At 45.8% G+C, this 26,573-nt stretch overlaps 1 protein-coding gene across 11 annotated transcripts in view; it reads left to right on the top strand.

Annotated features, from left to right (window-relative positions):
• The first annotated feature begins 260 nt into the window (after window positions 1-260).
• NEO1 (neogenin 1) overlaps window positions 261-26,573 on the top strand; it is a 169,824-nt gene continuing 143,511 nt past the window's right edge. For 9 of the 11 annotated variants that reach the window (XM_064668564.1, XM_064668563.1, XM_064668559.1 and 6 more), the window contains exon 1: window positions 261-518. In XM_064668564.1, coding sequence (XP_064524634.1) covers window positions 413-518 — 106 coding nt within the window. In that variant the 5' untranslated portion in view covers window positions 261-412. The remainder of the gene's footprint in view (window positions 519-26,573) is intronic. The other 2 variants (XM_064668566.1, XM_064668565.1) reach the window with 1 other exon arrangement.

The following is a 26,573-nucleotide window of genomic DNA, read 5'->3' as shown; positions in this document are numbered from 1 at the left end:
GGTGCCCCTGAGGGGAGGGCGGCGGCCCCGCCCCCGCGCGCGCGCAGGCGCCGTGGCGCGCGCTGGGAGGGGGCCGGGCGCGCGCACACCTGGCGCGGGGGTCGGGGGCGGGAGGGGGAGGCGCGCGCGCGCATGCGCGCGGCGAGGGGCGGGCGGGAGGCGGCGCGCGCCCCGCGGGGTCCGTGTGAGGGAGGGAGGGAGGGAGGGGAGGGAGCGGCGGAGCCCGGCCCGCGATGGAGTGAGAGAGGGAGGGGGAGAGAGAGCGCGGCCGCTCCGCCCGCCCGCCGCTCTCCCGCCGCCGCCGCCTCCGCGGGGCTCAGCCCGCCCGGCAGCGAAGGAAGGCAGGAGGAGCCCCCCGGGGGAGGGGCTGGCGCTGGGTGCAGCCCGGCTGCCGGGCGCGGGCAGCGGAGCGATGGCGGCGCGGAGAGCCCGGCGGCTCCTCGGCTCCCTCTGCATCGCCCTTCTCCTGGCGCAGCCCGCGCCCGCCGCGCGGAGCGGCTCCCGGAGCCTCCTCACGGGTAAGCGCGGGGGACACCCCGGCGGCGGCGGGCGCGGACGGTCCGGGGGCGGGGGCGGCGCGGGGCGGCCCCGGCGGGGCGAGCGGTGCCGCGGGGCTGAGCCCGCTCCGCTCCGCCCGGGCGGGCACCGCCAGGGGCCACTGCGCGCCTCGGGCAGCGCCGGCGGAGCCTCCCCGCGAACAAGGGGCACCTGGAGCCCCGGCTGCGGGCACTGAAGGCGTCCCCCACCTGTGCGCCCGGCTCCCGGCTGACCCCAGGGCGGGCGGGCTCCGTCCCGGCTCGGGAGCGGTGCTGGAGGCGGCACGGGCTCGGTACCGGCAACCTGTGGGCAGAGGGGAACTTGCCTGGGAACTGCCGCAGTCGCCCAGAAACGAGCGGTCTGGCAGCGTTTCAGCCGCGGTCGTTCTCACACCTTTTACCATTGTTACCTTTAATGATCCGCGATTGAATCCCGGTTCTTTATAGGCTACGGAAAACGCAGTCTGGCCCAGGTGAGGCAGGAGAAGGCTTTCTCTAAAGCCCTTGCATGAGACTATTAATACCGTAGAAGCCTCCCTAGCTTTGCAGCGATGTTATCTGCTCGTTTTGCCAAATACTGGCTTTAAAAAGTAACTTCTTTTTTCCTCCTTGCCAGCAATAAGCTCGTAGGAAGCTTGAAAGAAAATCTGGGCTTGAATGCTGGGATTTAAAAAAAAAAATAAAAATTCCCCTGTAGATTGATTGAATCTTGGTATTTTAAGAGAAAGATCTGTGCAAATGGAATTTGGAAAAAACCGCTGGTCAAATGAGTGATTTTTAGTAACTTGGCAAAGTAAGAATGGCTAAACTCTGATATTAAATGGTGTAATTGTTCTGTTTCGAATCACATTAGGCACTGATGTCTGTAGTAGTTCTCTTTTTGGACACTACTGATGGAACCATGTGTGGTGACTCCTGTTGACAGGGAATATATTTATTTATTCTCTTACACACTCTAAGCTTTGCAGATTCCAGGCCTGAAGCAGATTTTTTTTTTTTTTTTAAATATTGTAGTAGGATTCAAAGATCTACGAAGTACCTGTAACAGCTAAGATACTTTTTTATGTTAAAAATCTTGCCATGTGATGATTCTTTTCCGGTATTCCTGCTCTCCTGACAGCTCACTGGTGTTATGGTTGTGTTGGTTGTTCTTTGCTAGTTTAAAACAATCCTTTGTGGTTTGAGGAAATCAAATTGGCAGGTGAAGTTCTGTCTGTTGGAGCCAAATATGTGAATTAAGTCTGCAAAGGGGGAGTGATGTGCTGAAACAGCACAGAATAAAACCCTCATTGGAGCAGGAATTTAGAAGTATCATTGTGGAAATATGGGAATGTCTGTTGAACTCCCCCTCTCCTCTTTCTCTCCTGTGGAAGGTGCCTTTATGCCGTGTCCATGGGTGCTGTCCCGTGGGATCCCTGCTGAGGACCAGGAGCTGGGCTTTCCCTACCTGAGGGTGTTTGTACCTGGTCTTTAGAGGGAGGGAGAGGCTCTCTTGGTTCTCAGTGAAGATGAGGTACTCATGTGTGGTGGATGAACTTCATCTTAATTCACACTATTTCCCACCTGATTGCTGTGTTTTTCTTAAATAGGGGATATTCCACATGCTTTTATATCAGCACAGGGTAGGGGAGATCCTGTGGCAAGTCCCTCCCTGCTCATAGGAGAGGGAGTCAGGCAGAGATGTTCCCTGGCATGAAAGTGCTCCCCTTGGTGTTTTAGATGTGAGGGTGACAGTGCCACATCTTCTGTCCCATGCTTTGGGTGAAGCTTCATCTCTTTAGGATGTTGGGAAGAGCCTCCTTGGGCTGCTGCTGAGGGCTGGAGAGGCAGAGGAACACCAAGTTTGTGGGTCCAGGTGGAGCTTCAGCTGTGAGACTCCCAGCTCTGCTTCTCAGGAGTGAAGTGCTGCTTGCTGTGTTTTTAATGCAAAACCCCACCATGTTGGCATTTTGGTGTGGATAAAAATGCCATAAATGAGCAGAAGTTGCAGATTTGGAAGCCCATGTTCTTTGTATGGGGCTGTGTGTGTTGGAGGGACATTTGATCCCATCTATAAATAGCTGGTCATTGCTCTCTGAAGAAGAAAAGAGTGCAGCTGAATTATTTTAGGAAAAAAAGCTGTATAACTTCATTTATTTGTGTGTCTGCAAACAACAGTGTGTTTTTCAGTCTAGTTGGTTGATCTGCAGATATGGTGAGATGAGATACTGATTTTAGAGTTAGGACGATGTTTCACTTAGCTAAGGGAGTAAAACCAAAAAAATCAGGAAGAAGCATCAAATTAAGCTGAATCTTGCCTGTTTTGTTAAATCTAACTGCTGAATCTTAACTGTTTGTTACTGAGTTGAGATTTATGTATAAACTCGGATCTATACAGGATTGCATTATTGGGAATAAAAATGAAGTTGGTGTCCATTTTTAACAGGAAAGCTGTGATAGCCTGTACATACACCATTAAGATTGCAAATGAGATTATTCAAAAGCAGGAAATTTGTTCTGTCTCTCCCTGGTATTCTCAAAGTCCTTGGAATCGATATGTATTTTGTTGCTAGAGGATAAACTGCCGGTTTGGGAAGTCCTGGTGGAACAGAATTAGCAATTGGTGGGCCTGGAGCTGCACGAGGTGCCCAGAACCGGAGGGGTCTGTGAGCGGCGTGGTGGGAACCACTCCCAGATGCTGCTGCTGCCAGGGATGCTCCTCCTGGGGGGCTGGGGATGGAGCACGGCTCGTTTGGGGGCCCTGGAAACAGAAGGTCGTCATTTGTTTCTGTTTGGTTTGTGCTCCTTGATTATTTCTAATTATATCGCTGGTTAAAAATAGAGCAGAAATATTCAGGTCTCGGTTACGTCCCGAGTCAGCCGAGCACCGGTCCCTCCGCTTGATATTCCCGTTCCATATGGACAAGTTGCATGGCTTTTGCACTGCACGTTCATTAGTCATCTAAGAAAATTACCTGACTGGCTTATGAAGCTTTCCTGGTAAACTAACACTTCAGTTTAAAAGCTGTCGGGTGTGTGTACACACCTGTGCCTAATGTTTATCACAGGGAAAAGCAGCAAACAAAAAGTGTCATTAAAAAAAAAAAAAATCCCTTGGCTCAGTTACCTCGTGCAAACTTATCAGTTTGAGTAAGGAGCTTACATCTGGTAGATATTTCCATGTATAAATCAGAGTATTTGGTTGTTCCTGATGATAAAATGCCCTTGTGATTCACATGACATTAACCCTCAAGCAAAGATGTGCAGAGAGGTCTGAAGACTCTGCAGGCACCTGACTGGAGTTTGCTGCCTGGCCAAGAGGAGGAGGGTGAGAAGTGTGTGGAAATGGAGTGGGAGTTTAGGAAAGCTCCACAAAGAGCAATACAAAATGTTTCTTAACCTTTGCTTTCGAGCTATAAAAACATTTCACTTGGGCAACATCAGCTTGAGTGTGATGGGGGGGGTTGAAAGTGAGTTTTTGTGCCATCCCAAGTTTCATGGGGATAACTTGGTGTGTCAAATGTTGCCGATGTGTTTGTAGCCAACTTTGCTAAACATGCAGTGGTTTTATTGATGCAGAATGTCTAAAGTGTCACTTGGAATTGCCTATGAGGAGATACAACTGGAGTTGTTGCTAATAACTAATTAATGCTGGTTTCCTAGAAGGAATCTGTGCTAGTGTTGGGATGTCAGCCAGTGGAAAGGAAACAGTCTCAGGCACTCAGGGGGTGCTGCTTTGGATTGTCCTGATGAAATGCACCCCTGTGCCTCCAATATTTAAATATAATGCCTGAGGCTATTGAGTTTAAAAAAGGCAAAATTGTTCTTAATAGAGAAAATTCCTCAGCAGCGTGGAAACAACAGTCATATTTTACTGATTGAGTGCTATTGATTTCAGCCTCCAGTGAAACTGCCAAGATGAAAGTGGTAATCCTGATTAATTCTGTATAAATAGATAAGCACCATTTGTATGTGTATGGTTACAGGGTTCTCTAGGAAAACTGAAACCCAGCTTTATACGGTCTATTAGGTGCTTTAATTTCCAGGGATTTTTACTGTTTTCATTCATGCTGAAGAGTATCTTAATTTTACAAAATAAGCAGATTATCAATTCATGATAAATCCTTTTTGCATCAGTTAAAACAGATTTGTTTTTTCTTACTAAATCTGCCCTTCCTAAAGGCAGTGAAGGAACTGGCAGTGTCCTGCTGCTCAACTTTCTTGGGACTTAGGGTAGTTCCCTGGAGTGTGTAACAACCAGGAGAAGTTTGAATTGTAGAAAGTGAAGAGGTTTAAAGTTTAATTTTAATGAAAATCATTTAATGTCCTGTTAACAATCTGCTTAAGTGGCAAATTACAATAAAGCAAAAGGAATGTTCTTTTTTTACACCGTAACTACAGTATCATTCCACTTATTGCTTCTGGATGTTTCGGGATTGGACGTACTGGTAGGAAAAAAAGACAACCAAACCCCTAAAGGTTCTGTTCAGAAAGGACTGTCTACCCTGGGAACTCACTGGGCTCCAAATACATAAACTTAGGTAATTTTTTATGGTGTTCACTGATTTTTATTTGCAGCCTCTGAACTTTCCCAGTGCAGCTTTGATTTGCTGTTGTGACATGACCAGGACCGAATGTGGCGGTTTTGGGAAGGAACAGACTGGGCATCTGTGGTGTGACAATGTTTTATTTTCCCATTCCTCTTTACATTCACAGTTATTCAGTAGGAAACTTTGTCTGGAGTGAGGTTGTTCCAGAACCAGTGAGTTGTACATCAGAGAGCTTTTCCCCCTGCAAAGGTGTTGTTGTGCCCACGTTGGCAGTGACTTCCCTGTGCCTGGAGCCGTTGGTGCAGCTGGCTCCCTGCTGGGTACCACGAAGGCATTCACATCTTCTGCTTACCCTGAATTTCTTCACTTTCATTTTTTCAATCTATTGATCTTCTTTTTCCTAGTGCACTGCAGAGGTGTTGGCTCATGTGCCTGGTTTTTGATAGCATGGATTTTGCTGATTCAGTTTTTTTGGGTCTCATCAAAGCGTAGCAACTTGCTGGTAATTTTTGGTATCCTCTGGTCATAAAGTTTTGTCCAGAGATATTTTAAAAGGGGAAAAACTGTTCTGTGATTAAATTACCCACTAATTCATCTGTCTGTTCAGAGAATTGAATATACTGCTGTCCTTCAGATTTAATTAAGTTGCTCATACAGAAGGGGAATCATACTCTGTTTTATTATGTTTTATTTTACTATTGCCTTAAAAACACATGGTTTTGTGATTCTGCCCACTGATCCCTAAAACTTTCACACTCCTAGTTTTCTAGTCACCTACATCCTTCATATCCTTTGGGGTTTTGGTGTTCCATCAGTAAAGCTCTGTTGGACTTTACCACCTATTTGTGTTTTTTAAACTTTCTCTTTGCCACAGAAGGGTGGATAACTTCTGAGGGTCTTTAATTCTGCCTCATATATATGAACTCTCAATATACTTTACCTTGCTTTTGTCTGATGTCTGTCTTGGATGACTTGAAGCTGTCACGATTTGTGACAGTGGGTCAAAGCATGTGTCAGCAGCCAGCACACTTGTCTGCCATTATTGTTATTATACTTTGATAAATTTACCGTGTTTGATGTGTTTTTAACTCTTCTGACATGTGTCCAGTGTTGCTGCTGACCTGGAGGGAGCAGTCACTGCACTGCTGTGTGTGTGACGTTCAGGACTGAGGGTTGGACCAGTGGAGCCTTAACTGGTGTTTCTTGTCTATTGACATATCTAAGTTAGACTTGGTCTAGTTTTGAAGAGACACTGTGCTTTTCTACAGCTTCCATTTATTTAATATTCTGCATGTAGCTTCCAGGCAGTTGTTAATGGGTGCTTTTCTAGAAGAGTTTTGCTTTATTTCATGTGTGATATTTTGAGTCATGGTAACTCTCAGTTTGCCTTCATGTTTATATGACACTATGAATACATACAGTATTTTTCTGTATATTTAGAACAGCACTTCTCACTAAGTTGTCTTGGAAGTAAGAGCTGTAGCTCTGATTGTGTTGTTCCTGTTGATTCCTCTTTTATTTTCCTTTTGGCAGAGCCACCTTTGTGTTCTGCCATCACTAACAGGCTCGAGCGCTTGGAGGCAACTTCCAGGTTTTTTTCATCCTCGAGTTTGCAGTGTAATGGTCCCACAGCTTGCTTCCAGTTGGGCTGAGATGGAGTTGAGTCCTGTATAAGCTTCATCTTTCTCAGTTTTCCTCTGTAGTTAATGAGCCTGAACATCTCCTCTTAACACGGCTCTGCGGTTCAGGAGTTGAAACCTTACAATGTAACTGTAGGGAGGAAGGGAGAGCCACAAATTCCTCCTCCTAAAAGTAGAACAGGCTGCTGAAAGTCAGCTCAGTCATGAGACCTGCCATGACTTCTAAAATCTCTTGAGCATTGGGAAGCGTGGTACAGCTCATCTTGAAAATTTTAAGAGGTTACTGTCACATTGGTTAAAAGAAATAACCAAATAATCACAGAATCATTTAGGTTGGAAAAGCCCACCAAGATAATGGAGTCCAACCATTCCCCAGCACTGCCCAGTCCATCACTAGCTCAGGTCCCCAAGGGCCACATCCTCATGGTTTGTAAATAATCAAATAATTGTTTGGAAGCAGTGGCTGTTGCAGTGTCGTTGTACACAGCAGAGAGGAAAGCTGGTGTTAACAAGGAGATGAAATATTTCCAAAAGCAGTTTATAAAGCCAAGTGCTCCTGTTGGAAAACAGGCAAGAGAGGAATTCTAAAAGAACTGGAAATAAAGAAAACTGCCTGCAGGGCTGTTTTTGCCATGGCAGGACCCCTCAGCAGTCCATGGAGCGCTCCAGTGCCGTTGGGATTGGAGTTCTCAGTGCCGGGCTGGTGCTCGCCTGGCAGAAAATGCAGGTGTTTGCTGTTGATCTGTGAATCTTTTATGAGAAATGTGCTGGGGCAGATAGGAGACACAGCCCAGATGAAGTTGTAGCCGAATGTTAATCCTATTTTGGTGTTTAGTTTCCGTGTTTCAAGCTGGCAGTGCCGCTGCAAGGAGGGGACCTGTGTGCTGTGCCCTTCCATTGGCTTTCCTGAGTGTTTGGGGAGGATATAGAGGGTTGGATCAGTTCCCTGCTCTGCTGTGCTCCTGCATCAATCCTTGTGCTGGCAGAAGGGAGAGGGAGACATGAGCACAGGGAAGCCAGACTGCTCTATTGGTGGGGGAGAGATTGGCTTAAAATATGAGTGTGAAAAGCACTGTGAGCAAAACACACCACGTGTCTCATGTCACCATTTTAATATTTAATATTATGATGTATTACAGCATATAGATTCCAGATATACAGACTGAAACTTGTCAGAAAGTGAGCATTATTGGTTTGCAATGAATTTGCTAATAAAATGTTTCATAAAAGTGTTATCTTCAGATTGGTAATGAATTCTCAATTCAGCTTTAATTACGGTTTTGGTTTGTTACTTTTTTCCCACGCTGGAATCTCATTAGTTTGTCTGGTTCTGAAGTAGGAATAAAGCTGCAGGTTTCATCTTAAAATACCTATTCCTGAGGAAAGAAATGCAAAACTGCCCAACAGGTTGTGGTTTCAGGAAAGGACAGAGGCCTGGCAGCTCTTTGGATGTACTCCCTGCTCACTTGCTGAAGTCCAGAGGAAACTTTGATTAAGGATGATTGCCTTGCATGGAATATCATTTCTAACACCTGTATTGTAGCTTTTGGGGGCCAGGACTTGCAAAATCATCCCTGTACCAGTAATGAAATCCTGTAAGGATAACACTGAATGGAAACCTGGTTGGGAGTGTAAAGAAAACTTCCAGGTGTTGTACAGTGTGACAGTGCAGTAGTGAAGGGACAGGGGAAGCACCCTTGGCAGCCAGACCAGCTGAGGACACTGCCAGCTGGTTTAATGGCTCAGGATGACATTGCTCAGGGAAAAATTAATGTTGAAATTAAATGTTGGGGGGTGTTCCCATCCTGGGAGGCTGGTGAGGAGGCGAGGGGCACTCAGGGAGTGTAGCTTGGGGCAGGTTCAGGGCTGGAAAGCTGCTCCCTTCCTGCACTGTGGCCTGTCTGGGTGTAGCAGAGCAGTTCAGGGGGAGAGTGTTTTGACAGGGCTTAGTTACAACTTTTTGCTTAAGGAGGGAGCAGTAAAAGGTAGAAATGATCAAGCTGATAGACCCACCTGTCCCAAGCACTGCAGGGTCCAAAGCACCGTGACTGGTGTGGATGCTGAGAAAGGGACGGTCCCGGGGGTTACATCTGGAAGCACAGCAGGCTTTTCTTACTTGTTTGCAACAGCAACTTTAACACATTTTATGGGACACTATTTTTATTAGGATTAAGGGCTATTAGAGAGTGCACCGCAGATTTTGGGTGGGACAGCCCTCCCTCATCATTTTCCCAGGTTGCTTCCTTTTCTAGAATCTGACACAACTTGTCTTCTGTTTGAAGTGTAAAATAGCTTATTTATCCAAATCTTCACATGTACTTGTTTGCTCATACCTAGTTGAGGTCTTCAGAACCTTAATTTTAGTTTCTGTAGTTGTTCTTTTGTTGCTATGGATTCTTTTTACTTATCTCCTTATTTGAAGTTATGGTAGTTTTGGAAAAACGTCTGGATGCTGTGAGGTCAGAGATGGCTGAGATATCTGCAGTCATTTGGTAACCATTTGTGCTGCGGTTTTGTGTAACTTTTTCGAGAAGTGGATGAAAGAAAACCCCCACAAACCATAGCTACAGAAAATGGAGTGTCCTCGTGGAACTGCTGAGGTTTTCCAGTTGTGCCATTGAGTGTGACTCTGTGTTCTTGCCCTTTCAGTGTGTTGTGAGTACACACACGTAGTATTCCTTGTAGGTGATGTAAATATTGCAGGTCTGGCCTGTAATGAGGAGGCAGAATCCACAAGGCAACACCACAGCGTGTCAATGGAGGTTTTCATATTTCGCATCTGAGGCTTCGGGAGGGGAGAGAAGTCGATTCCTGAATGTGGAAGGAGGAGAACCAGCCTTCAGAGGCATCCAGAGCAGGATCTGATAGATTCTGCATTCTAGGCAGAGCTAGTTAAAGGCTTTTCCTGGCTCAGCTTGATTGGAATCTCATGTGCTCATGGTAACAGCACTGACAGCCCAGTCAGTTTACCCGGAGGTAAACCAGTGCTGGTTTTCTGAAGTAACGTTTTCCAGTTGTTTTCTTCGCTGTTGTTGCCAGTTTTTCATTTCCCTGAGGGAACAGTCTAAAGGGAGAAAGCCAGCAGTGATGGCAGCTGAAAATGTCTGTGCTTGGTCTGATCAACATGTGCAGTTTGGTTTGTCCTGTTTGTTGTTCACTCTGGACTTGCTGTGGGGGCACCACTGGTTGTGACTCCATAGCAGAGCTTGAACCCGCGCTTTGGAATTTCATCTTTGCTTTAGCATCCTGCCCAGACTTTGTTACTTCAGTGTAGCATTCTCAGGCATGTCCTTTCCTTGTTTATTAAAATGACCTGTAAGAAATAAATTTTTGCCTTTATTTTATCTCCTGTGATGTTAAAAAAAAATATTTTCCCCAAGTATAGCCTATGCAGGTCATTCTTGTGTCTGCAGAAGACTTTGAAAGATTATCAACTGCATGTTTGTTATTACAGATGAATATATATATGGAGCATATTGATTGCTTAAATCTAATTTAGCTCCTGTAATGTGAGTAACTTTATCATTCTTAACTTGTGTGCTGAAGGGCTGTTGGTTATTGTGTGTGAGTGCTGGAGTGGAGGAGAGGAGGTGACAGTGTACATTTAAAAGAAAGAAAATAAAATAGTAATTGGCCTTTGTAGGTTCTGCCTCACAGCTACTGGTGGTACCGAGTGCCTGGTGGAATCATTACCAAATGCAAAGCTGGATTCACTGCCTGTCTTGACTGGGATTCCCTTGGGATGCAGAGCAGCTGGATCAAATTGGTCAATGAACCTCAAATCACAACACATTCAGTGAACTACCTGTGTTGCTGGCATCTCATTTCTTGTAACTTGTGCAGTCTTGGATGTCAGCTGTGTTAAGCAAAAGTGCTTTGTACGTTGAGTTGTTGGTTTCTATCAGTGGCCCAAAGATTGAAAACGTGTCTTTTTTAAAAACTTGTGCTGTAACAAACCAAGAAATGGTTTTAAGTGACAAAATGCACTCAAGGAGCTCAGACAGATTTAAGTCTGTCTTAAGGTGTCAGAAAAAAGGTAGGGTTTGGTTTCAGCGAGGGAGAGATGGATGCATGCGTCGTAATTCCCTCTTCCTGGCTGTGTGGTCCTTGTCTGGCATTGCCTGTTCCCACAGACCTCTGGAAAACTGCCATGTCCAGGTCGTGGCATCACTCAGAACACCTGGAAGGAGGTGGTGGAGTGGGGCCACAGTCTGTTCTCTTGTGGCCAGGAAACTGTCCTGGATGTTCTCGCCCGTTTCCTTCAAACATTCTTATTAGTGGCTTCAGAAACAGGACTTCTTATTCCTGCAGGGCTGCCAGAGGGGCCGTGTGGGCGAGGAGCTGCTACCCATTCTCTGCCAGTGAGCAGGAATATTGCTGTTGTTGGGAAGCTCTTACAGCTTTTTAGGCAGAGTCTTGGAATTCTAGTACCAAGAACAGCTTTTGCTTCATCACCTGGAGAATTCCTCTTCAGGTGGTTTCCCTCGGGATTGCCAGGCACGTGTTGGGTGCTGACCAGAGTGGGTATCACTGTCAAAGCAGAGCCACATTTAATTCATTCTTTTGCCTTTTCTGACAGTGACTGTTACAGTTGTGCAGGCTCTTGGAGCAGTTGGAATCACAAGCATCAATGCTCGTGCTGCAGTTCCAGGGCTCTGACACGGCCTTCAGTGGTGGCTGTGTAGGTGTCATTTCGTTCTGAGGTGTCATTTCCTAAATGCTTTTGTTCTAAAAGATGTAATACTTGGCTTCCAAGTGTTCCAATGTGCTTGGGGGGGGAAGGTGGATCAAAACCGGCTGGAAATGTGTCTGTGGGTGTGTCACTGCTCACTGTGAACAGGGAAAGTGAAAGTGTGAGTATGCAGAGACTGGTGGGCAAAAAACAGCTTTTGAAAAACCCAAACCCTTCAATTTTTTAAATTGTAACTGACCTGCTTTTTAGGCTACCAATGAGCACATACATGACTCAGAACCTGGTTGAGATGGTGTAAATATTTGGCAAAAAGCTCATAAATGTTATCTTTGAGCAGGCTTTTGATGCAGGAAAGGAGCAGCTGGACAAATTTGCATTTACAAATCATTTACCTAAGGAGAAAGCTCAAGTTCAGTAGCTTATCACAAAGGCATTGCACGTTAATTATTTATCATGTGCTTTGATGCTGGGGCTCTTGCTTTAATAAACCATTCTGGGGAGGTGGCTGATGGTCCTTTCAGCTCAGCTCCTCTCTCCCTCCCTCCCAGGGTAAACCCTGCAGTGCCTTCCCTCAGCCTTTACCTCCCAAGTTACTACTAAGTTGCCTTTCAGAACTTTCTGATAAAATTAGAAACATTGCTGAGATATGTATTTAATTGCTGTGGCTTTTTCATCCCTGAGTCTAACTTTGTTGTCTCTATAAAGGTAGAACTGGACCCAATTTAATTTCTCTCCTTTACATATGTTTTTGCACTTTCAAACTTTGCTTTGCAGAAAACAATCCATAAAAAACGTTTATGGTGGAAGTCTGTTTAGAACTGTTTGTGCCATCTGGCAGCATTTAGCTAACTATACTCGACTAAAAAAATGAAATATGGTGGTCTGAACTATCACAGAAAATGGGAACTGCTCTGGTCAATAGGACGGTTACTTTAAGCTTGAAAATTCTTGAGAAACTGTGCAGATGACTTGGAGATATTTTTGAGCACGACTGTAATATCATGTAAGAGCTTTCTGAACTTGCTTCGTGATTTTTGGTGCACAAAAATACAGATTTTTAGAGTGTACTTCTGGAATGTGGCCATAACCTGCTTTGTGGCAACCACAAGCTAAACTTAAATAGCAATTAGGAAACTGTATGTAAGTCTTGTAGTTAAAATCCCTGCTGGAGTTTCAATCAGAAATTCTCTGTATGAATCTGTTTGCTGGTGGCTTTTGTTTTCAACCCTGAAAAAAATCCTGTTTCCTTTTGCATCCCCCAGCCCACGGTGTCTGTGGGGAGGTGTTTGAGATGGATAATGTACACACAGACAAGAGTCACGGAATTGTTTAGGTTGGAAAAGCCCTCTAAGCTCCCAGAGTCCGATGGCTCCCCAGCACTGCCAAGGCCACCACTAACCCACGCCCCAAGGGCCACATCCACCTGTCATTTAAATCCCTCCAGGGATGGGGGGTCCACCACTGCTCTGGGCAGCCTGTGCCAGAGCTGGACAACCCTTTAAGTGAAGAAATTTTCCCCAATATCCAACCTCAGTCTCCCTTGGGGCAGCTCGAGGCTGTTTCCTGTTGTCCCTTGGAACACCTGGCTCCACCCTCCTGTCAGGGAGTTGCAGAGAGCAACACGGTTCCCCCTGAGCCCCCTTTCCCCCTTTCCCAGGCTTTGCTACTGGCTGGACATGCAGGAGGCTCTGTGAGGAGGCTGGAGCTGCTCCATGAGCAGGGCTCCCGAGAATTAGGGTGGGGAGGGCAGAGTACTCCCCTCACCCCAGGATTGTGAGGGATCACATTTATGCTCTTTGTAGCTGTCAGCAATTAGCTTTTCAAGTAAACATTGAAAGGACTTTTAAATGTGTGAAGAGGAGTGTAATTATAAGACTCTTACTACCTTAATGTGGCCTGGAAGCCACACTGGGGTGGAATAGTTTTATTTAAATATATTTACTTGGCGAGGGAGGCGAATGCAAAATCCCAACCCGAGTGCCGTAGCGAGGGCCTCCTTCCTCAGCGCTGTTTTCTTTGTTAGCCTGGTGCTCCGAGCCTTTCTCAAGTGCTCCTCATTGTAGGAAAAATATTTTTCCTTTCTTAATGCTTTTTTAAAACCACTTTAACCCTTGACCGCTCCAGGACGGTGTTGAATAGGAGAAGAATAGAGTCGCTGGCTGAGCCTGTGCCCGGATTGGAAATAGGAAGGGAAGTTTTGCTTTCTAATTTTGCTTGTTCTCGTTGTTTTTTTTTTTCCCCGGGTACAAGGAGTCTGCCTCTCCTCGTGAGCACTTCCTGCAGGAACGGGGGAGTGTCAGAGGGTTTGGAGAGATCTTAATTTGTGTGAGGCTCAGACGCGCTGTGAACGGTGGTAATTGGGAGGCACGGCCGGCATTGTGAGCCCAACACCCGTGTCCGGCCGGGCTGGGGTGTCACGGAGCGGGGCTGTGCTCCCGGCCTGCTCTAATCCTGCCGGGATATTTTCATTGCCTGACAGAGCACAGGAATGTCTGAGGCCGCCGCAGGGGGCCGGGGAGGCTGCTGGCCATCCATGGAGCCCGATTGAGCCAGGCTGGGATGCCCTGCCCTGGGGAGAGCGGCCAGAGCCCGGCACATCGTCCTTCCCGGGATGGGCGGGAGGGAGAACTCACAGCCAGCACATCGTCCTTCCCGGGATGGGCAGGAGGGAGAACTCACCACACATTGTCCTTCCCGGGATGGGCGGGAGGGAGAACTCACCACACATTGTCCTTCCCGGGATGGGTGGGAGGGAGAACTCAAACCTGGAACATTGTCCTTCCTGGGATGGACAGTAGGGAGAACTCACCACACATTGTCCTTCCTGGGATGGGCAGGAGGGAGAACTCAAACCTGGAACATCGTCCTTCCTGGGATGGACAGGAGGGAGAACTCACCACACATTGTCCTTCTTGGGATGGGCAGGAGGGAGAATTCACCACACATCATCCTTCTTGGGATGGGCAGGAGGGAGAACTCACCACACATCATCCTTCTTGGGATGGGCAGGAGGGAGAATTCACCACACATCATCCTTCCTGGGATGGGCAGGAGGGAGAATTCACCACACATCATCCTTCCTGGGATGGGCAGGAGGGAGAACTCACACTTGAGGTGTGGGAAGAGATGAGGATGGATTTGTGCAGCTTTATTTACCTTCCTGTGACTCTGGGCACAAAGGACCAGGTCACACCTTTCACCTGGAGCGACTCCTGCCCTGCTGTGCCTCTCCAGTGCCAGCCTTGGGCATTGAGGGGGAGGATCAAAACGATAAGTTTTTAGTGGTGATAAATTCCAGAAGGATTAAGAACTCGAATCGCTGCTTCCAACATGATGCCTGTCAAAGACAAAGCTTTCCCAATTCCTAGCAGCAGTTTTTCTGGGTTATTGTTCGTAATGCACACTTGCACTGCAAATGTTTTCACGGGGAAAAGCTACTTTGTAGATTTATGCAGCGAAATAAATCCTGATTTTTGCATCTTGGCAAGAAAAATACATATACCATGAGAGCTAAGTGAATTTTGTTAACCCAAAGTCAAATGCAGAAAAGCCTCGAAGATGTAAATATGTTCAAATTATGTTTCGGTGAACACAACTGATTTCACACATGGCTTATATCAAAAAAGTGAATTTTTGCATTTCTGAGGCTAAAGTTATGATATTATTCTGAAACCTTACAAAATACTGGATTATGCCTAAGTTACAAGGAAATGGAGCTGTGTGTTCTGGATGTTGTTCATCCAACCCTGACTCAGTGTTGGAGCTCTTTGATGTAGCCTGTGCTTGACAAGTGTTACGAATCTCACTGATGTTTATAATGATGCCAATATTAAGTCAATTCTTTCTGTGAACACTGAGCAGCTAATCAATATGAAGAAATTTTTTTGTATCAAAAGTGGATTTCAGTACTGCTTTTCTGCCTCTAGCTTTTCTGTGATCTGGGGACTTCATTTTGAGAAACAGGTAGAAAAATGTCTTTTTACATGGGTGTTAATTTTGTGGCATGGAACGGATCTGACAAAGGAATCAAGCTTATTAAATGTATAGTCATTGCAAGGATTTTTCATGTGGGCTAAACAATACAGTTTTTAATACATTAAAGCAGAGAGGTTTGTGGGAATGTGGCACAGAACTGCCTTGTGTCTTGAAAGCTCCACAGAAAACACTGTAATTACGTTCACTAATGTAGAAGAAAACAACCTGTGAATTTGACTCAACAGCTTGTCAGACACAGATGTCACAAAAATATCGAAGTCCTTGTTTTGGTGAGTTTACTAGACTTCCATACCCATCCAAACATCTCCATGGCATGGGAACTGCAGGCTGCTTTTTGGAGAAGAAGTTGGAGATAGAGGGTACCACGCACACACATTTGTGCTGCTAAATTCAGATAAAGCCTGATACTGGCTCAAAGGCCCAGGTAAAACTAGTTTAAAAATTGTCCCGTCCCTTGCTGTGGGGCAGCCCAGGACAGCTCAGCTGGGGGGACTGAGCAAGGAGCAGAGCCCCTGGTGAGGTTGTTCTGCAGAGGAGGTCGGGGTGCTGGAAGGGTGGACTGGGTGGAACGTGGTGGTGCTGGGGCAGCTGCTCAGGGGCAGGGAGAAGGTGCCACTCTGTGGTGCTGTTCCATAACCTGAGCCAGGGGAGGTGCTCTGGGCTGGCAGCAGCAGGGGCAGTCCCTTGTGCTGCTTGCCTGTCTGACTACAGGATTTACCGTGGGCACCACTGGGTTATTGGAATCGTGGGCACTGCTGGAGCTGGGGAGGGTGTTGTGACAGGAGCGTGACACGGGGCCCTGATGGGGACCCTGAGCTGCACTTTGTCACGCTGGCAAATCTTGGCCCGTTTATACCTGTGTGCCCTTCTTGTTCTCCTTAGCAGCTTTCTGCTGCCTTTGGTAGGATCTTTTTCCTGTGGATCCTCACCTGTTTCGGCTGCTGTGTGAACTCCAAGGAATTCTGCAGACGTGGAACTGCAGCAGCAGTTGGCTGGGCACTGTCCTCCTCTGGTGCAGCCCCTCTCCAGGAGCTGCTCTGCTGTTTCCAGGCTGTTTGTTTGGAAGAAAAGTAGAAATTAAAATGTGCCGGTCTTTTCATAACAGTTTTCATATGGAGATAAATCTACTTGGCTTGTTACTTTGACAAGTGGATTTTATTGTGATGTGTTGTTGCACTGTTGTTTGGTGCAGATTACACCATTCTTATGCATATGGTCTGGTCACATAATAGTTGATTCATCACTAAAATTGTTCTGGAAAGTGCGTGGCTACCAGCAATTGTCACTTCCCTGAGTCTTTCTGAATGGCTTGAAATCACTCTGAACTCTTGAACTGTCTTTTCTTGTTCCTGGGAATATTAACTTTATCACTTGAGAAACGAGCACAGTTTGTGTGCAGAGAATACACAATATTTCTTCCTTTCAGTCTCCCCGTTTTACTTTACATGGAAATCAAAATATGGAATTCCAAGAGCTGGGGATTCTCACGTGACCACAGGGTGTAAGGTGACCTCCTTGGCTCTGCTCCCAGGCCAGGAATGTATCGTTTCTTTGAGTTAGACTTTGAAACAGGTATTACTTTACAATTTAATTGGCTGCATACATCTTGAAAAGGATATAAACCAGTGGGTTTTTCCACTATGGAGACATAAAGGCTTGTTTCACAGGAGAGAAGGCATAAACAAGCTGGTACAAGGAGCCCTGTATGAGCTGAGCTATACTGTATACTTCAGGGGGGAAAAAAAATCAGATTTTTTTTTTTTTTTGCCTTGTGGGTTTTGGCAGCGTCAAACAAAACAGTCAGTGTTCTCTTAGTAAAACTAAAGAATTCTTTTATATCTTGAAAACATATTTAAAGACCCCCCATGTCTCTGTGCGTCCCTGCAAATGTTGTTGAGCCTTAATTTTGCTGGAGGTTCTTCCTTAGCGTGGTCACTGCTGTGTTTGGGGTGTGCTGGGGACAGTTTCAGAGCTGGGGCAGCAATCAGCTGCCTTGAAAGCAAAGGCCACTGCCAATTAGAGAAAAGAAAAAAGAGAAATTCGGGATGTTTTGAGGGGTAAACCCTTTGTTTCGGAGGTTTTTTCCCTTTTCTCTTTTTTTTAATAACTGAAAGTGATCTAATTAGTGTCTGTAGCTGGATCCAAAAGGCTTTTGCTGACCTATATTCAGACCCCTTTCATCAGCTCCTGTGTGGGGAAGATCTGGGAGCAGTTATTTAGCAGGAAGGAGCCAGACGTTGCGAGGAGGGCGGATAAGCCTCTTAGTTCTTTGAATCTTGTTTTGCTAGTTGTTTGTTCATTCCTGACTTCAATATTTGTGGCTTATCTTCAATTTTAATCTGCCTCTACTGTTTTGACCCTTCTTTCTTTGTAATCTGTGGCTTTTAATGTCTAAAAGGTCCTAAATATTTGATCAAAATAAGACCTAATTCCCCTTTTGAAAGAATAAATCACTTTAAAAGTGGCAGAAAGAGAAACCATATGCAGGGAAAATGTAGTTTGAGGGGGAAGATGGAGCGTGCAAGCAAACCCAATCAATTACTGAGGCCTGGCACTAATGTTCCCTCTGCTCCCTGCTCAGCCACTTCCAGGCTGCTTGGGTAGTTCCCATTAATCTCTCAAACATTAAGAGCTCTGGGCACAGGACTCGGGCCCGTAAATCCCGTTTTCTCCCTCTTGCCTCCGTCCCAGTTTCCCCAGTTTCTGGCCCAGGTGCACTCGGTGTTCTGTTCCCTCGGCAGCTGCTCCCAGCCCTGTTTCACAACTGCTGGGATGGAGAGCAGAGCAGGGCTGGGAGTTGGTGTCTCTGCTGGCTCAGGATTGCAGGTGGGATGTTGAGATAACAGCGTGTCCTTCCCAAGGCTCCAGCAGAGTGGTTCTGCTGCCCAATTTACAGCAAATTCTCCTGGGAAGAGCCCACGGTGAAACCACCACTTTTGAGTCCCTCAGGCTTGGGGCAAGAGGGTGTCCTTGTTCCTGCTGACTCCTGGAGTTGTGAAGGAGCTTTGGAGATGTCCAGAGGATGAGCAGCCTTCATCCTGGGCCAAGTTAAACTGATAAACACCCACAGGTTTGGATAACATTATGGCAAAACAGCTCGTAGTTATTTGCTGAAAGACTTAGTGATGATGTTAATCCCATGTGAGTTTGGTTTCCAAGAGCAAGTTGGAAAAAAAATTATTAGAAACTATCACTGTTCTCCCTCCTTACAAAATCTGAGATCTCATTTTCAAGCAATTCCTGACCCATTAGCTCCTGTAAATTTTGTTTAATGTTATCTGATATTTTCTGCCCAAGTGGTTAAAATATTGTTTAAACACAGAGTATCATTTATAGCTGATTTTTTAAAAAACCCTAAATATTTAAAGTTTTGCCTGCTTTAAAATCAACATTTATATTAATGCATAACTAAATATTCTGGCAGGACAAGCCTGACATTTAAAAGAAATTCATACGAGCAGGAGGGGGAAGTCAGTGGATAAGCACTGGAAGTAGAGTTTAAGTAGTCAGCTGGATCCTGACAGACATCAAGCTTTGTGCTACTGCGAGGGAAGTTCAGGAGATACTTCACTCAACCTTAAAATATTCATAAGGAACAGGAAAATCGGGGCAACTGTGTGTCCTGCCCCAGTCTGGGAGCGAAGAGGAGCGGGTGGGAAGAGATCACCCCCTGCTCAAAGCTCTGCAGCTCCCAGCTAGGGAGGCTTTTGTTCAGCACATCTCAGTCTGCCCAGCACAGGAAAACTGGGAGTCGAGAGCATTTAGTGTGTGTTGTTTAAAAAAAAATAAATCAACACCCAAACAACTTTCCCCTGTGTTTGCAGCGTTCACGTTAATTCTCTGCAAAAGCAGCTTGACGCAGATATTAAGTAATTTTATGTCATAAATATTTCTTTCTAATGTAATAACATTATGTTAAAAGTAATACAGATGGGTTTTAAGCAGCGTGATTGCCTGATGAGGTACATAAAATATCTTTCTTGCTCTGAAAATTAGGATTTGGTGTTGTGATTACAGGGTATCTTCTTGAAAATTATCAGCCTGGATTTTTGGGGGGAGATGTTTATGGTAATAAAATGATTATTTTTAGAACAAGCAGAGGATGGGATTACACAAGAAAACTACATTTTCTTGTTTTTCAGAGTACTAGGATTAACAGATTGATCCAAATAGATCAGTTCTTTAGCCTGGCTAAGCACTGAATGGCCACCACCCGTGAAATCCTGACTTAAAAGTCCTGGTGATTTAATTTCTTTAGTTTCAGGTGTAGCACTTTGTGGAAAATAAGTCTGATGGAATTTTAGGAAGTAAGTGGTATATTACACAGTAAGATCAGTGGCAGGTAAAACTTAGTTTTGTAAAAACAGAACAAAAAGGGTCTGTTGCATGTGCTGTTTTGAAAAGAAATATTTGTTACCTTAAAGATGAGGAAAAAACAGGGGTTTGGAGCATGAAGCATCAGGTTAAATGTGGTGTGACAGAAATCCTTCCCCCCAAATGTTTGTGGTGACTTACTCCATATTCCATTACTTCTTTTAGACTTGCTTTTCCATTTGTGATTGGAGATCCTGCTGCTTCCAGATGAGTTATAAAAAGCATTGGGCATTACCTGATCAGTTCCTTCTTGTTCTCCTTGGGGTGAGAGGTTTGGCCAGAAGAAAAACCCATTGTTATGGAGCCAGGAACAGGTCTGTGTGCGCTGTAGGAATGTGCTTTTAATATTCTTGGACAACTCACCTCTCAACGAGAATTGTTGGTGTTGGAGCTGCAAAGACTGAATCAACTTCCTGAGGGGAAGCAATTGTAAAATGTCCAGGAAGTCGTTGGGAAATGGGAACTTGTGCTCCTGTGTGCTCACTCTGAAGTGCTCAGACTTCAGCAGCACCAGCCAGTGCTCCAGACAGCTCAGAAAATGGAGCTGTTCCTCAGGGAGGGAGAACTTTACAGCCTGGATGTCAGAAATGGGACATCAGAGCTCGGCCTCTTAAAAATCTTTGTAAGGGTGCTGAGAAAAACAGCCCCTGGCAGAGCTCTGCAACGTGCAGGGTCTGCACTGCTGGGAAGGATCTCACTGTCAGGGTTCTTTTGTTGGTCCAGTTTGGGGTTTGAACACCAGCTTGGCAACTTCACTGTACTCCTGTCTGGGGAAAAACAGGCAAACCAGAGAAAACAGGCAGGGGAAGTGTAAGGAGAGGCAGGCCTGGAAGGGGCTGTAAGGGAAGGTTATTGTGTGTCACATCTGGTTTGACAGAGCCCCCCTGGCTTTCCTTGTTTGAACTTCACCTCATCTGGAAACAGCCTTACAGTTGGTGCCTGTGTTGTGCTTTCCCTACTAACAGTTTTCAGCAGTGGCAGAGTGACATACTGTGGTTTCTGTTGGTTTTCTCCCCTCCCAACCAGCCCTGGTGGGAGTCACTGCTGTCCCTGTGTGCTTTATCCTCGCTAGAGCAGATGGGTTTTCAAAGAAAGGTGTGTCTTTTCATGGGATTAAACACCCTTTATGCCTGGGGATTTTTTAAGAACTGGAGTCTATGAGGATAAAGAATGTTTTAGATGATTAAATGTGTTCTTTGGCTGCTGTAATAGGCACGAGCTCTTTGGTTTTGTGTTATTAATGTAAATCAGACCTATTGGTGTGTAGGTACATAGTCCCACGTGGAATAAGGATTGGGTAGGAACTGCCACAAGAGCATCTAATCAGCCTGTCCTCCTGCCTTATGATAATGTATATGAGAAATAACTTTTTTTGTTTGAATGTGACCATTTTCAAACTTGAGCAGTTCGAGTTCAGACTTTTCCTAAATCCGACAACATTAAAAACGTTTTTCTCAAATATGAGAATGTTCTTGAGCACAACTGAAAGCTTGGAGAAGTTTTTGGGGTGTGAAGGGAGTCGTTGCCGGTTCCTGTGGTGGGTGTTTTGGGGCAGTGCCTTCACCATTCACACAGATGCTGTTCCCTTGTCTGAGGGAGCTGCAGAGTTACTGTCCATCAGCATTCCCACCAGGAAATGAGATGTACACTTGCCCTGGGCACTGCTGCTGTGCGACTACAGGCGTGTTTTCATTGTCTCAGTGTTCCTATTGCTTTGGTTTGCCTTCATAACACAAATCTGTGAGGAAGGAGGGAAGTGATTAATAACTCTGCCAGCAGTGTAGTGAATATTTCTTGGAATATATTTCTAATTAGCATTGAAATACTGTGTGGATTTTTTTATGGTCCAAACAGTGACGGCTGTTTTCATCTTGAGAGCGGTAAATCTTCCTCGACTTCATTTGTTTTTTTATTCATTTATGGGACCTCTTATAAATGATCTTTGTCAAATGTGCTTAAGATTTGCAAATGTAGACTCGGGAGTTTCTGCTGTAGGGACTGTGTGTGCTCAGCTGTAACAAATGCACACAGTTCATGTACAGATGTACAAAGTGAGCCTTGGTGACTTGAAGGCAGCACAAATATCAATACAGGTGCCTGTTGGGTGGACAGAAGGGTTTGGGACTTGCTGTTTCCATCTCTGACATGCAGACAGTTTTCACTGCTCAGCTCCATTGCAGTTTGAGCGTGGATTTTGGGGTTCATTTTCCAGCTGTGGTCTCTCAGTGGGTTTAGCCATTTTAGCAGCTTGTGGGATGAGTTAGCAAATCCCTGTGTGCTGTTCTGTGCCCTCTCACGGAGCTGTCCTTGCCTGCTGGAACTGCACTAATTGGGGTGTGATTAAACTGATTTACTTCTGAAGAGAATAAATCCGAGTACATCACTAATGAACTCTAGAAGGTCATTTAACTTGTTTCTTTTCCTTCCTTCTGCCTGTTTTCCTGTGTAAACTGGAAACTTTGCAGGACTTGCAGTCAAGTCTGTTTAGGCAGCACCAAATCCAGTGATAGCCAAACTTTTGAGACCTTCAGGCACAGTGCAATGTAAGTAGTGCTGAAGGCTGAATGTGCAGGGTTCACCTCATCCCTCCCTTCCCCTCTCCTGGGTTTAGAAAGGGATTTGATAAAGGAAAAGAACTTTGGGAGCTATTTTAATCTAGAGTTAACAATGTAAGAAGTGGTGCTAGAATTTGATCCAATATTTATAGATTTCTGCTATCTAAGAGTTAAAACAACCTCAAGAGAAAAGTCTAAAATTCATTTTTTTAATCATTATTTAAAGCTGAAAGATTTGCAGGGTCCTCAAGAGTTTTGTAAAGAATTCAATTAGTGAGAGTTTCGCATGTTCCTGTTCAGTCCAGTTGTTTGTTTTCAGTGGACCTGCTTGTCTTCTGCAGCTTCTGAATTTTGCTGTTGTTCCTGCAGTAGAATCCCCAGGGAAGGCAGTTGTGTAACAGACCAGGTGAGACTTGGCTGAGAACTCTTGTACTCATGAAGACCCATCTGCCCTTTCTCTAAATCCCCCCCCTGCTCTGATGTCACTTGCTGAGGCTTCTCCTAGAGGGCCAATTTGGGGTTTAATTGTCGTATTTCTGGTGTGTTGATGTCACTGTAGGCTGAAAGTGAGGCAGTTTTAATGTATCTCAGCTGTACTTGTTACTTCAGATATTTTAGTTGTGTGTTTTATGGGAGCTGATTTGTGCTTGGGCACTCTCTTGAGGAGGGGCTGTGTGGGGATCCTGTACATGTCATAGTCAGTCAGTTTGCAGGAGAACTGCAGATTCAGTTTTGCTTGGATCTGTCTTTTGGTCAAGCATTGGCTTCTGTGAGAATCCTCCCTCAGTCCCCACACTGGTCCCTGGGAGATAAAGACTCACCCGTGTGACATGGGAAGTGTTTTCCACTCAGCTCTCTGACACTTTGCTCATAAAATTATTAGGAAGTGTCCACCTATGATCTGTGCAGGGCTGGAACTTCCTGTGTGAACAAACCCAGGGCTGGCACCTGCTGGGAGCAGGGGAGGAGGTGCTGGGGCAGGAGCAGTCGAGGGGCTGCTCGTGGCACCTGAGCTTTCCTAAGTCACCCGAGAGCCACAGGTGGGACGGGGACACAGGAGAACGTTCCTGCCATGCATCAATCCACACCTTCCTTAGGATTACCCACTGTGTGGGGAGCTGCTGTCTGTTGGAATTGCACTTGGGATGCGTTGGGCCTTGTAGAATTCAGGGTATGACAGCCATATCTGTGGATTTGGGAAGGAGAAGCTCTCCATGCAGGAGCAGCCATCAGGACGCTGGGAGCGGCCGGTGTGTGCCGGGCAGGGCGGGCCCTGGGGTGCTGGGGAACCTGCTGACTCCCAGCAGAGGCTCCCCAGGCTGTCATTCCCCATGGAAGTGCTGTTTCCCTGGCCCCTGGAGTGCAGAGGGTCAGGCTGTGCCACCTCTGGTGTCCGGAGGTGACTCCCAGCCACGAGCTGTGTCGGTGCTGCCCAGCCCTGCCAACACTGCTCCAGCTCCCAGGAAACGGGCAGCAAACTGGGCAAGGACTGTTTTGGGGAATTTTAAAGTAGGGAATGCCTGAACATAAATAGACTTCCCCATCCACTAATGAAAGCACTGGGGTTTAATTTGACTTAGCATGCTTTCTGGTTATGCTAAATTACTTTGATGTGGCCCTTGTGGTTATGTATTGAATTTTTTTTTGCAGCATGCTGGCTCCTCTGGCTTAAAGCCTGCATGGACCAGTGCTGGAGCAGATTTTGTTGGTAAAGCCTCTGTAGGTGTAAGGACAAGAAAGGAGAATTTGAATTATTCAACTGTAAGTCTAGTAAATATTGACTAAATGTAGTTTGGGGCAGGGGTAAGGCTCTTGAATGGAAAGGCAAATTTCAGCCTAAAGGGGAATTCTAAATGCAGGCTCTAGTTGTGTTTAAACAAAGTCTCCAATGGCCTGTAGGTAAGACTCCCTGCTGTGCAGCAGTTATTATACATTACCACTGGGCTAAGGTTTCCCATGTGGTGGGTTCCCAGTTGTGCCAATGTCGGTGGCATTTATGGGAGGTTTTCCATGAGGAGCCTTTACTGGGTTTCCAAAAGCTCTACACAAAATAGCTTCTGATTTCCTGCAGTTTCTGTGTGAGTTTAACCTGCTGTTTTCCATTTGTCTGGAAGCCCCCCCCCTTGATGTTTGTTGTGGTTTGTGTTTGAAGGTATTGGGGGTTCTCCTTAGGACCTCGTGGTCTTGGTCTCCAGGTCAGAGCCGTGCAAGAGCCGTCCTCCTCACACAGCAGCACGTCATGGAGCCTGCCAGGGTGGGCAGGGAACCCTTTCCCCTTTAAACATGGCTTTGTAAAACCTGACAACTGCTGTAGCTCCTCTGAGCTGACCCAGAGCCAGATGGATTCAGTTAATTCAAACTGTTTATTTAGGGCATAATTCACAGACTCAAACGTCCTGAAGTGATGCACCTTTTTAAAATGGTCTGTCCCGGGATTCTCCTTGAAATCCCAGCTTTCCTTCAGGTCATACAGGAATAGTGCTTATCCATATGGGTGATGTTTGCCTTTAACCATCTTGGACAATCCCTCAGGTGTCCCAGTTCAGTTCACCTGACATTAATTGGTCCAGCCTTTGTTCTTGCCGGGTGTGTGATCCACAGGGAGCTCAGATCTGAGCTGGCACCTTGCTCTTGGAGCTGCTGAGAGGGGGAAGAAAACCTTGGCTTAGAGTGGAGATGGAGTTGTGGCTGAGTGAGGGGATGGCTAACACATCTGGAAATACAGCTGGAGTTACATGATCTGTCCCTTCACAGCTTTAGGATTACAACAGAAAGGTGTTTAAACTGGTGTTCATTTAAATGTGAGCCGAGTGATGAAGTTAATACTTCTGGTGCCCAGCCCTCAGTACCAGCACTCTGTGTTTATCTGCATTTATCCCACTCATCACAAAATGTTTGGAAACAGACACTCTGAACCCCTGTTTTGAAGGTAAAAAAAGGACTTTTATGTATTGCTTTGTAGCAGTTGCATGGTTCATGGCTGGCAGGTAGCACCTCGAGGCTGCACCTTCCCCCAGCTCAGTGCACGGACACTGATGCCGAGCGCTCGCATTCGGTCATGCAAAAATTGTTTTGAAGAACTTCTGTCAAAACGAAGGGTCAGAGTTGAAAAATTCACCCAAAGTGTTGCGGATTCAGTGCTTTTCTTGTGTTTCGGGGAGAAATTTGTATTGTTCCCGTTCCACTGATAACCATTGACCTCAGAAGAAATCGGGTCATGTCCTTCAGTCGCAGCGGCCTCGTTAAGATGCACAACGAACAAAACAGCTGAAATCCAGGATTATCCAGGAGAGGGGGTTGATTTAAGAAAAATGTCCTCACAAAGAAATTAATTCAGGCTGCAGCTGATTGGATTTCTGTATTTTATTTCATCATTTGATACTTAGGGCTGTTCAAAGGATTTTTTTAGATGATCTGCTGTTTTGCAAACGAGTTGCTTCCCTTCCAATCTGTTTGCAGATGTAACGACTGGGGTAGTTGTGCAGTGTGAAAATCCACAGAGGGGACAGGGGGAGTATCCAAACGCTGTCTGTGGCTCCCCATAGATCCAATCTGATGAACACTTTGTAATTGGGAACTGCTTTGGATAATCTCCCCATGGATGGGGCTGCTAAAGGTCTGTTCCTGCCTCATCTGTTGTTTTCAGCAGACAGATCACAATGCCCGAGCCCATGGAATGGCAGAGCTGCTGCCTTTGTTCAGTGCCTCCCATTTGGTGCATTAGGAGTCTGGAATCCCCAAGGCTTGAAAAGAACTTGGGTGATTAAGATCTTAGATAAGTTAGAGGCCAGTTAAAAATGATAATATTTGCTACTATTTCAGTTTATTGTTGTTACAATAACAATGTTTGTTTAATAAGGCATTTCTTGAAAGGAAAGGAGAAAAAAACCAATGCTTATGTTAAGGTCATAAATAGTCTTGTCCTTCTTTAAGTCTGTGTGTGCACGTTGAGCAGGGGTAAAAGCTGGTGTCACAGCAGAGGGGATTTTGGTTAATCTTGCTTGTTGCTGTGCTTTTGCTCTACAGAGCTATATTAATTATTGACAAGACTGGCCTAATCCACAGCCACTGCAGGCTGAGGCATTAATTTACCCCACAGCCTGCTGTGAGGAGGGAAAAAGGAAAAATGGAATCTCTCTAGGTTTGAGTCCCATATTTTCAAAGCCAGAAGTGTGGCTTGATGTGGTGTTGGGTATCACTTGGCTCAGGGTGCTGGGCTGAGCCTGGGATGGAGTGGTGTGTCCATACCA

The sequence above is a fragment of the Pseudopipra pipra genome, chromosome 12, assembly GCF_036250125.1.
Source record: "Pseudopipra pipra isolate bDixPip1 chromosome 12, bDixPip1.hap1, whole genome shotgun sequence".
NCBI lineage: Eukaryota > Metazoa > Chordata > Aves > Passeriformes > Pipridae > Pseudopipra > Pseudopipra pipra.
Note: the sequence above shows the minus strand (reverse complement) of the source record. Positions and strands in the feature narration are given on the sequence as shown.